The sequence below is a fragment of the Carcharhinus amblyrhynchos genome, chromosome 7 (assembly GCF_965287045.1).
Source record: "Carcharhinus amblyrhynchos chromosome 7, sCarAmb.v2.hapA, whole genome shotgun sequence".
Taxonomy (NCBI): domain Eukaryota; kingdom Metazoa; phylum Chordata; class Chondrichthyes; order Carcharhiniformes; family Carcharhinidae; genus Carcharhinus; species Carcharhinus amblyrhynchos.
The window spans coordinates 86,145,307-86,157,560 of record NC_137330.1 but is presented as its reverse complement, the minus strand read 5'-3'; the positions used below and the strand labels follow the sequence as shown (position 1 = coordinate 86,157,560).

General features: G+C 42.2%; 1 protein-coding gene across 4 annotated transcripts in view; it reads right to left on the bottom strand.

Annotated features, from left to right (window-relative positions):
* Positions 1-12,254, bottom strand: part of LOC145345100 (ensconsin-like) — a 126,760-nt gene that overhangs the window by 9,449 nt on the left and 105,057 nt on the right. For all 4 annotated transcript variants that reach the window (XM_080192705.1, XM_080192702.1, XM_080192704.1 and 1 more), the window contains exons 13-16: positions 11,463-11,564; positions 9,748-9,798; positions 9,597-9,666; positions 1,074-1,215 (exon numbers count right to left, since the gene is read on the bottom strand). In XM_080192705.1, the coding sequence (XP_080048831.1) occupies positions 1,074-1,215; positions 9,597-9,666; positions 9,748-9,798; positions 11,463-11,564 (365 nt within the window). The remainder of the gene's footprint in view (positions 1-1,073; positions 1,216-9,596; positions 9,667-9,747; positions 9,799-11,462; positions 11,565-12,254) is intronic.

Here is a 12,254-nt window from a genome sequence, read left to right as displayed (position 1 = left end):
TGAGTTAATGGTCTGAAACATAATGCATCTCATGCCACTTTCATGCCAATGCATGTGAAATTCCTCAAGATCGATTACACTTTTTACCTCTGCACGAATCTCAAACAAAGTAGCAACCATGGAAGAAAAGCAGTCAGAACGTAAGAAATAATTGTTGGATTGATAACTGCGATTAACCGATAATTTAGTTAGTTACTTTTTTTAAATTATTCATTTATGGGATATGGGTGTTGCTGCAAGACCTGTATTTATTGCCCATCCTTTGTTGCTCTTGAGAAGGTGGTGGTGAGCTGCCTTCTTGAACCACTGCAGTGCCTGAAGCGTAGGCACGTCCACAGTACTGTTAGGGAGAGAATCCAAGTATTTTCACCCAGCGACACTGGAGGAACGACGACAAAGGTCCAAGTCAGGATGGTGAGTGGCTTGGAGGGGAACCCCTAGGTACTGGAGTTCCCAGGTATCTGCTGCTCATCCTTCAAGACTGCAGTGATTTGGGTTGGGAAGGTGCCGTTCAAGGAACCTGCGTGAGAGTTCCTGCAGTGCATCTTGTAGACGGTACACAGGCCTGTCACTGTTCGTTGGTGGTGGAGGGACTGATTTTTTGTGAAAGGGGTAGCAATCAAGCAGGCTGTATTGTCATGTATCAAGCCTCTTCAGTGTTGTTATACTTGTCCTCATCCAGGTAAGTGGAGAGTATTCCATTACACTCCTGACTTGTTCCTGTAGATGGTGGACAGCAGGCTATGGGGAAATCAGGTGGTGAGTTACTCACTGCAGGATTTGGATTGCTCTGGTAGCCACGGTATTATATGGCTAGTCCAGTTCAATTTCTGGTCAATGGTAACTCTGAATTAGAAGGATGGTAGAAAGCAAATTACAATGGACTTTTTTTTCTCCTATTTGGAAATTCTGAAGTTCTTACTAGCCGTAAGAGCTAAAATTATGGCTATCTTGTATTTGACAGCATTTGCATTATGTCTTTGGTGACCTCTTTCAATAGAGTTTAGATTATGATTTAGACATGAAAATTAAATACTAAAAAAAATTGCTAATTAAGTTAGCTCTGCTCTCACCATTCTTTATCTATTTGAGAATGATCTACAAACTCCCCCTTAGTGTCCACTTCTTGAATTACTGATTCTTCATTGGCCATTTCTTCAGGAACTTTTGACATTATTTCTGTTTCAGTTGTTAAGTCAGGATTCTGGCTGGATGCTGAAAGAAAAAAACACTTATGCAGTTGGTTCATGAAAATTCTACATTTAGTATAATACCACTTAAATAACATTGGATCATTTGTATAATATATTACTGCTAAAGTATCAAATTTACAGCACAGAAACACACCATTTGATCCAAATAGCTCATGCCAGACTTTATGTTGCAAGAGACCCTCCCCTAACACCACTCCAACAAATAAGCACATTCCATTCCTTTCTTCCGGTAGCTTCAAGTAATTTGCCTCAACTATTCCTTGCGAAATAGTGCTCTACATTCTAAAACCTTTTATGGAGGGGAAAATAAGTTTTTCGATTGGATTTTTCAGTAAGGTGTGCATCTGTGCAATGGAGATTCACTAGATCGATTCCTGCAAATAAAGCGTTCTAATGTGAGGAGAAAGAATTTAAATCGAGTTCGATGAAACACAAAATTTGGAATTATAACTCACATGAAGGAGGCAGCTTGTTTAATGCAGCAAGATGCTTAATTCTGGGAATTTGATTAAGTGAGAAAATTTTAAGGATTGATTGCTTTTGCAAATCTAGTCACGTTTGCATTTGCCATACAACTTAAATGTAACAGCAAATTGTAGTTTCTTCCAGTCTTAGTGATAAACATGCTTCCTGCTGAGAGACAACTGCAGTTATTTAATTGGGTAGCTAGTCAGAACTTGTTTCTTTACGAACCGTGCTCAACTTAATTCTGTACAATTTCAGCCAGTATAAGTATTTACTCTCTTCTTAAGCAGTCCCTCAGAGTTAAGGATGACTTTCTTCCACACTAAAAACACGTTCTCAGGTGATTTAAGGAGTACAATGTGCAACCCAGTCTCTGTCATACATGAAACAGGTGGGCAGAGCTAGAGCTGTCATGTGCTCCTTTCACTGCCTCTGCTTGGCTTCAGCTTGCTCTTGGAAGATGAAACTTGAGGTTTCAGCTCCTTCCTAGATGTTTTTCCTCCGCTTGAGGTGGTCTTGGACCAGGGATTCCCAGGTGCAGCTAGGGATGTAGCAATTTTCTGAGGTGGCTTTGAGGGTGCCCTTGAAGTATTTCCTCTGTCCCCTGGAGCTTGGTTATCATGTCGAAGCTCCAAGTAGTGTTTGCATTGGCCGTCTTGTCAGGCATGTGGTCAATGTGACCTGATGGAGTGCGCTCATTGCTTCAAAAGCTGGTAATGTTGATATGTCTATTCTGCCAATGGATTTGCAGGATCTTGAGCGCAGATCAATCACTATGGATACTGTCTCTGGGTCACCAGGAGTCATTACGTTGGCAATGAGGCGCTGGCTGAATATGGCTCTCTTATCAGGCCTTTGAGTTCCTTAGTATTGATTTTCTTGTAGCATTTTTTCTGCTGCCATCGCTGCTTTGGATTACACTGATGTTGATCAGAGTTGATTAGACAGTGGCCTGTCCAAGAGTTATTGACTTCTGTCACGGCATAGGTAATACTCAAACATGTTGCTGTCCAAGCAAGGCACCATAAATATTTGGGTAGGTGCCAGTGCTTAGAGTGACGATGTTGCCATGAGGCCTTGTGGCTGTCTCTCTGACAGAACAAGATGTTTATGACAAGAACGTGTTCTAGACATTTTGTCAGGAGCACCGTATGGTTTGTCCTCCCCAGAGATCAGTGTTCTTTCAATTTGCACAACAAAGTCCCCATTGTTGCCTGTTGGGACTTGAGCCAATGACTGTTGGAGGCTGGAGCAAAATTCCTCTTGGGGCTGGTCTGCAGCTTCCACCGTTGAGAGTACGTCCCGAGGACTGTAACACACTGGTTCGCAAATTGCGCGGAGGGTGTGGAGAGTCTGCAGAAGGATCTAGATAGGCAGGGCGAATGGGCCAGGAACTGGCAAATGGAATTTAATGTTGGCAAGTGCGAGGTGGTCCACTTTGGTAGGAAGAATGGTAGGAAGGACTATTACTTACGTGGCGAAAAACTGCAGCAGGTGACGGTGCAGAGGGACCTCGGGGTCCTTGTGCATGGGTCGCAAAAACCCAGCCTGCAGGTGCAGCAGGTGGTCAGGAAGGCTAATGGGATGCTGGCCTTCATAGCAAGGGGGATTGAATATAAAAGTAGGGAGGTCTTGCTGCAGCTATATAGGGCATTGGTGAGGCTGCAGCTGGAGTACTGTGTGCAGTTTTGGTCGCCGCACTTACGCAAGGATATTTTGACCTTGGAGGGAGTGCAGAGGAGGTTTACTAGGCTGATACCAGAGTTGAAGGGGTTGAGCTATGAGGAGAGGCTGAATAAACTAGGCTTGTACTCGTTAGAGTTTAGAAGAATGAGGGGAGATCTCATTGAGACATATATGGTGATGAATGGGACAGATAGGATAGAGGTGGAGAGACTCTTCCCACTCAGAAAGGACAGTAGGACTAGGGGACACAGCGTCAAAATAAAGGGGGGGGCGGTTTAGAACAGAGTTGAGGAGGAACTTCTTCACTCAAAGGGTGGTGAATCTCTGGAATTCTCTGCCCGTTGAAGTGGTGGAGGCTGCCTCGCTAAATGTTTTTAAGACGCGGGTTGATGGGTTTTTGATAAGAGAGGGGATTAAGGGTTATGGGGAGAGGGCGGGAATGTGGAACTGAGCCACGGCAGATCAGCCATGATCTTACTGAATGGCAGGGCAGGCTCGAAGGGCTAGATGGCCTACTCCTGCTCCTATTTCTTATGTTCTTAATGTTCTAGTGAGCTGAAGGGTCATGAAGCATTAGTTTATCCTGCAAACAGAGTCTGAGATGGCCAAATAGTTTTAATGGCAAAACCAACCCTGGGGAGGCAGCAAATTTCTTCCGGTTTGCCTTTCTAGGTGGTGGTTTGACCACCACTCCTGTTCCTTGACCTGCCTTTCCCGACCTGTTGGGTCTCGCTCAGAGCGGTGATGTCAATATCTAATCACCTGAGTTCCAAGGTAATGATAGCAGTACACCGTTCTGGTTGCTCATGAGGGTCCTGATGTTCCAGGCCCTAAACTTCATTTTGTGGGGCAAATAATGCCTGTGCAAGGATTCTTTCAATGTAGATTGACACTGCACACCAGCTATCTCACAGGCTTGATGGAGCATGTTCTTGATCCAGTGGTAAGGGAATCCAAGACAACTAGAGACCAGGCTCTGCTGTACACTCCTAAGACATAGGAGCGTACAGCAGAGCCTACTGCCCGTTTCCACAGGATCTTTCTCCCTGGGATTCATAAAGTGCAATGGCAGTTTCATGAACTCATGAAGGTGGTGCTTCTCCTCTCACCCTGCAAGTGGCCTTGCCGCTCCTGTTTGTTTTGCAAAACTATACTTTATTCGTAAAATATCTGAAAGAACTACCAACATTCTAAAATGGCTATTCACAAAGTGCAATAATATTCAGGTTCTTTACATATATTGAGTTACACTAAGGTGCTTCAATGCAGTCAAGAAAACATTAAAGACATTTCGAAATGATCCTTACAAACGGTGCAAAGATATTTGAAAGCTGTCTACATAGGACAAGTTGCATTCTGAACTGTTTGAATTGAGATGCATGTAATATTCACTATTTATTCAGTGAGTCATTTAGCCCAAGGGGGTTCTGCTCCACTCGGTTCATTGCAGCTGAAAAATAGTCTTAGAGGGTGACCTTCCCCATTGTGCCTCATCAACGGCTACCCCAAGCTTAAGTGTCCTGCAGCATATAATTCTGGGGTTTAGAATGTGCCAGTCTGCAACACTTGATCAGGGACATGTTTTGGGCAGACCACCAAGTTGATGATCCTCTAGCAAGAGCTGATGTTTGCCTCAGAGTGCATCCCCTGCAGCTCTTCTTGTGCTGCTAATGGCTCCGCTGCTGCCATCATTCTTCCAGGAGGTGGTTACCTTTTCCAGGCCCTTTTTCACCTTCTCTTATAAGTGGTGGTTACTGCCACCAGGACTTTTCTTTTCCCCAACTACTCTCCTATAAATATAGATGGTTTTGCAGACACAAAGGAAGTTGCAAAGTCATCTGAATGAAGCAAGGCAGAGTATTTAACTCCAGGAATTTGGTAAATAAGCAGGTGGATCTCTATTGATCGATTGACCTCAGCCTTGTTGCATGCAGGCAAGGTGTCAGCTTCTTGCGACTTGCCTTGTATATCTGCTATTTATAGAGCTAAGCTGAATTAGGCACTGCTGGCTTGGGGCCCAATTCTGCCCAGTTACCCAATTAACTGCAGCTGCCTCCCAGCAGGGAGTGTGTTTATCACTAAGACTGAAATAAATTATAATTTACTGTTACAGTTAAGTTGATGCCAAATGCAAACTCGACAAGACTGGAGAACTGCAGCTCTGAGGTATTAACTTGGCGATTTGGTAGGTGATTGTTTGGTGAGTTAAGTTTTTTTTCCTCTCTCTAAACTGAGGCAATAATTTAAACTGGTGGACAAACATGTTACATTTATCGGTCAACTAGTTAAGCTCCACATTATAACTACAGATAACTTAACGATATCTCTAAACTTGAAACTCAATTAGCTAAAGAAAACACAATGAAGATGGCAAAGCAGATGATGTGTTGCTGCTGTATCACGTTGGAGCTGATGGACACTTGAGATCCATAGTAACCACATCTGTCTGCAGCCCGAGGACCTGCTGATCAGAGTTGATGAGACTGAGTCTTTGGATGCTATGATGCATCGTGGTGGGGAGAGTGACCTGGATATTTTGTTTGGGAGGGAATCACACCCTTTTGGATGGATGCTTCAGATTTGGTTTGTGGTTAGGAATGAGGAGGTATGATTGTAAGATAGGTTGGTATAGAGATTCAGAAGGTAGCAATGGAGGAGCCTCAGTCCTTGCAATTGTCGAATAAGTTTGATGTTCTTGCAGATTGTGAGAACGAGAGCAGGGACTGACTGGAGACTCAGTGCAGAGAACTTGAAAGTAAGAGTGATTTTTACCTTACTTTCTTCGGAGGCTTTTTTTTAAAACTGGGAGTGTAAAACCGGAAGTAGGCTCCAGTGACCCCTGGGAAGGTTCTTTTCCCTCCCCAATAAACTTTGAATGGAGAGGAAACCTGAGACTCTAGACTTCTAGAATCTCCCCCCTCCTCTAGCCTTAAAAAAAGGCTGGAGTGAGAGCTGGCAAGCTTTTTTTCTTTTCTCACTTATTCCTCTAATCTAAGGGAGGTGAGGAAAATCAGGCAAGACAGGGTCACACGACAGAGCAAGGTTTATAATTGGGGCAAGGGTAATTATGATGTGATTAGGCAAGAATTAGGGAGCATAAGATGGGAGCAGAAACTGTCAGGTGTGGACACAAATGAAAAGTGGAACTTTTTCAAGGAACAAATATTGTGTGTCCTTGATAGGTATGCCCTGGCAGGGAGGAAATGGCCGAGAGAAGGAACCATGGTTCACAAAGGAGGTTGAATGTCTTGTCAAGAGGAAAAAGGAAGCGTATGTAAGGATGAAAAAACAAGGTTCAGTTGGGTGGCTTGAGTGTTACAAGGTAGCTAGGAATGAGTTAAAGAAAGGGCTTAGGAGAGCTAGGAGGGGGCATGAGAAGTCCTTGGCAGGTTGAATAAAAGAAAACCCCAAGGCTTTTTACTCTTAAGTGAGAAATAAAAGAATGACCAGGCTGAGGTTAGGGCCAGTCAAGGATAGTAGTGGGAACTTATGCATGGAGTCAGAAGAGGTAGGTGAGGCGCTGAATGAATACTTTTCTTCAGTGTTCACTAAGGAGAGGTGTCATGTTTTTGAGGAGGAGTACATGATACAGGCTCATAAGACGGAGGAGGTAGATGTTCTGAGGGAAGATGTATTAGCAATTTTAAAAAACCTGAGGGTGGATAAGTCCCCTGGGCCAGATGGGATACATCCTAGGATACTTTGGGAGGCAAGGGATGAGATTGCAGAACCTTTAGCTTTGATCTTTGGGTCCTCACTGTCCACAGGGATAGTGCCAGAGGACTGGAGAGTGGCAAATGTAGTTCCTCTTTTCAAGAGAGGAAGTAGGAATGACCTTGTAATTATAAGCCAGTTAGTCTTACTTCGGTGGTCGGTAAGTTAATGGAAAGGGTCCTGAGAGTTAGGATTTATGATCATTTGCAAAGATTCAGTTTAATCCGGGATAGTCAGCATGGTTTCGCGAGGGGTAATCCTGCCTCACAAATTTGATTCAATTCTTTGAGGAGGTAACTAAGTGTGTGGACGAAGGTAGAGCAGTTGATGTCGTATACATGGATTTTAGTAAGGCGTTTGATAAGGTTCCCCATGGTAGGCTCATGAAGAAGATATGGATGTGTGGGGTAGAAGGAAATTTGGCCAATTGGATAAGTAACTAGCTGTCTCATAGAAGACAGAGGGTGGTGGTGGAGGGAAAATTTTCAGACTGGAGGCCAGTTACCAGCGGTGTACCACAGGGGTCAGTGCTGGGTCCTCTGCTTTTTGTGATTTTTTTATCAATGACTTGAAAGAGGGGGCTGAAGGGTGGGTTCGTAAATTTGCTGATGACACCGAGTAGTGGATGAGGTGGAAAGCTCTTGCAAGCTGCAAAGAGACATTGATAGGATGCAGAGCTGGGCCGAAAAGTGGCAGATGGAGTTTAACCCTGATAAGTGTGAGGTGATTCATTTTGGTAGGACAAACGTGAGTGCAGGTTACAGGGTCAACGGCAGAGTTCTAAGGAACGTGGAGGAACAGAGAGAGATCTTGGGGTTCATATCCACAGATCTCTCAAGGTTGCCACTCAAGTGGATAGAGCTGTGAAGAAGGCTTATAGTGTGTTAGTATTTATTAACAGGGTGTTTAAGAGCCGTGGGGTTATGCTGCAACTACACTGGATGTTGGTGAGACCACATTTGGAATATTGCGTTCAGTTCTGGTCACCTCATTATAAAGGAGGATGTGGAAGCATTGGAGAGAATGCAGAGGAGATTTAACAGGATGCTGCCTGGTTTGGAAGGTAGGTCTTATGAGGAAAGGTTGAGGGAGCTGGGGCTTTTCTCTTTGGAGCGGAGGAGGATGAGAGGCGACTTAACAGAGGTTTATAAGATGATGTGAGGGATTGATAGAGCGGACATGCAGAGACTATTTCCTTGGGTGGATGTAGCTGTTACTAGGGAGCATTATTATAAGGTTCATGGTGGGAGATATAGGAGGGATGTCCGAAGTAGATGCTTTACTCAGTGGTTGGGGTGTGGAATGGACTGCCTGCTGTGATAGTGGAGTTGGACACTTTAGGAACTTTCAAGCGGTTATTGGATAGGTACATGGAGCACTCCAGAATTATAGGGAGGGATAGCTTGATCTTGGGATTGGACATAGCTCGGCACAACATTGAGGGCCGAAGGGCCTATACTGTGCTGTAATGTTCTACATTTCTATGCTGGGGTGGGGTATGTATGAGCAAACTGACTGCAGCACTGTGGTGCTGAGAGCCATTCAAGTGTGGAAAGTAAAAAGAAATGTAGTTGTAGGGGACAGTAATAGCTATGAATATATATACACTATTCTTTGCAGTCAAGAGAGCATGAGTCATGAAGGTTGGGTTGAGGACATTTCTTGGAACTGAAGAAAAACTTGGAATGGAAGGGAAAGGAAAGGGTCCAGTTGTCATAGTCCATGTGGGGACCAATAAGATAGTTTCTGCTGAGTGAGCATGAGCAAATAGGGACTAAATTAAAAAGCAGAACCACAAAATTAATCTCTTGATTGCTACCTGAGCCATGAGTAAATTGGCATAGGATAAACAACATCGGAGTTGAATGCATGAGAAAAATGGGGTCCAACCCTCAGGATACCAGCACCAGTACTGGGCAAAGAGGAAGCTGGACCTTGTTCGGAAGGGCTTCACCTAAATAATGCTGGTACGACTGCTCTGGTGAATCATTTAATGATGACTGTAGAGAGGGTTTTAAACCAAATGATAGGGGGAACGTTTACACGTGGGAACAAAGTAATAGTGGAGGTTAGCAATACAGGTAGTGATAACCAGAGTGTCACAGGAAGAGACAATGCATACAAATGTATGAGTGCACCAGAAAATAAGATTCAAGTAGGGACGCGGTAAAGAGATATCATCAAAGTATCTGTTATGATCATACAGAGCATCAAGGAGTCATTGCAAGGAACATAATGCAAGCTTTCCTCCATGGTGCTATTCTCTTTTGCTTATGTGACCCTTTCAACCGTTTCTCTCATGTAGCTGGTTAGACTATTAAAACCTTAAGAATAGATTAAGCATGGTCACATTCAAGTTCTCTTGATACCAAAAGTTTGTGCTGTAACAATTCTGAGAGTCTGAAAACCATTCACTCTGTTCTAGATTTAAATCTAAAGTCTAGAGGTGAGGGGCCAAAATTTAAGTACATAACTAAATAACTACACCTCACCACAGTAATAATATTTAGGCATTACCTTCATCAAGAGATACGAGTTTAGATACTTCCCCATTTCTCGGCTCAGTAGGCTTTACTTGGTTATCCTTCTGTATAAAACAAAGTACAAATAAATTAATACACAGGTACAAAACTAACTACCTCGAAAGTACATTGGTAATTTTGGATACCTTTTCAGATGTGTCAGATCTTCTTGTTCTTTTCATGATTTGCTCAAGTCTCTAGAAATACAAATTCAATCAATAACATAACCACAATAACTGCAATACAAAGTTTCACTATGTGCTTAGCGTTTTAAGTAAGAAGCAAAATACATCAATTGTGCATAATAAGATTGCACCAAAACTACCAGTGTCTTTATTCTACAGGCAATCAATAAACTTGTGCCAGAAACATTTACTAATTGATCTTTACTACCATTTCCTTTTTTTCAAATTAATGGTCATCCAATATCCATTACAAATTCAACCACCAGTGGCAATAATCTTCAATTAGTTAGAAAATAGAGCATTTTGAAATCTTTACTAGATCGATTTAACCTTTCCTGTTCTGGTGAAAATACTCCCAACCTGTCAGTCTTTTCTTAGAACTATTTCTCATTTCTAATATTATTGTAGTTAATCATATCTGTATCAGTTCTACAGCCAATATCCTTCCTTTAATACAGCAACCAGAACAAAATTCAGCATTCTAACTATTTTAACCACTGCTTGTACAATTTCAGCACGTTTTTGGCCTTTTTACCTGCCCTTCATGTTGACTGGCATTAGAAAACTGAGCACTAGCGTGTAAAGTTTTAGCATTTAGGTTACTACTTTTCTCACTGTCATTTATCCTAAAAATATACCACTTCACATTTCTGGATATTGAATCATATCTGCCAATCAGCTAACTCAACTAACCTGTCCATGTCGTTTGCCACCATCCAATTATTTACTTCATCTGATGGGCAAAAACCAACCCATCACTAAAATGGCTTGTGCAGTGTTCTGTCACATCACTACTCATTACACAATCCACAGCTTACCCACTGTGACTCCGTTTTGATGCTTCCAAATTAACCCAAAGAAAACAAAATAGCAGAAGAATAACATTCAATATTTAATTATTAAAGTTCGCATTTTAAATATAAACATATACATTTGCACATTATCAGGATTTCTGGAACTTTCTGCATAAGGGCTCCCAGCTCATCTCATCCCCCACCCATGTCCTCCAACTGCAGCATGACCTCCCTCCTCCACTCACTGATCTTCCAATCAGGGTTCTTATTGATTGACACAATTCTGTCACGTGTGGGGGTCACTTGAAGGGAATCTCCTCCCAATGAATTGGCGCCAGAAAAGAAAATCATGGCAGGCACTGATGTTGACTTTAAACTCGTTCCCTCCCTTCCCTTCCCAGTGAACTGGCATTTGGAAAAAAAAAATGGAATTGTAGTTTACGGTTTGGGTACCCCTGGACCTACATAGTCTTGTCTAAAATAGTTGATATTTCTTATCGTAGTTTCTTTGTTAAATGCACTGTTCTGTGATGAATGTAGTAAAATATTTTCAAATGTGATCCACAGTCCAGATTCAATTTAGCTTTCTGCAGCTTGGGTGACAGTAAATTTGCTTCAGTAAATCAGATAAAGGGAGGGGAAAATAAAAAGTAAATTAGGACTGCTACTTTCAAGTGTTGCCCAGCAATGCTTGCTGTAAACTGCAGATATATGAATGTCAGCAGTGAACATGCCAAATCCTATTCTTCAACATATTCCTCTTTAGGTGAATGAAAAATGGCCATTTTTTTAAGTGTGTGGCCAGTAACGCACAAAAACCCATTATGACTGAGCGTCTTCAAAAGATCAGAGAAAGTTTTTTTTTCTCAAGTGACGTTTTACCTTTTTTCTTTCCATACGCTCTTGCTCTTCTTTCTGAAAGTGTTTTTCACGTTCGATTCGCAGTCTCTCAGCTTCTTCTCGAGCACGAGCATCTTCCTCTTTCTGCAGGAGTTGTAATGAAACAGATCAATCATGTTAATAATTGTAATCAGCAGTCTTAGAATGCTGTTTATAAATCCTGTCAACTTGTCACAAAAGTCGTGGACAAGTACAAAAATAAATGGAGGTTATGAACTGTTAACGGGGTTGTACTCCTTCAGTGATGCAAATGGATGCAGAAACTAAACAACTTGAAAACATCTATGTTTTAAACAAAAAATCTAATCAGAGATAGGATTAAACAATATAGTATTGCCCAAGCTTTTTTTTAAAACCATGTTCTGTCATATAAACTTTTACTGATCACCAGGTGGTGCAACATTTGATTGACTTTTACTTTAAAACAATGAAGATACATTCCTTCCATAAAGTATTTTCTTACTGTAATTAAGAGAACACAAGGCTGCAAAGCCAACACAAATAAATAATATGATTCTGCATCGTGCTTCAATCTTTTGAATTATATCTGGAATTGGAGGAAAGGAGTACAGAAACTTATGTATCCTAATAGAGAGAGACTGTCCCCCAGCCATCTGATAATGATGTTTGCCCTTGTCAGAAACACAGGAACTTATGGTTACCTACAGAAGCAAATGGGTCCATCACTGGATGGATTCCTGAAAGATATGCTAAACAGCCAGAGGTGGATAATGAGCTGCTCTGCCCACCCAACTGGGTGAAAAGTGTTAATAC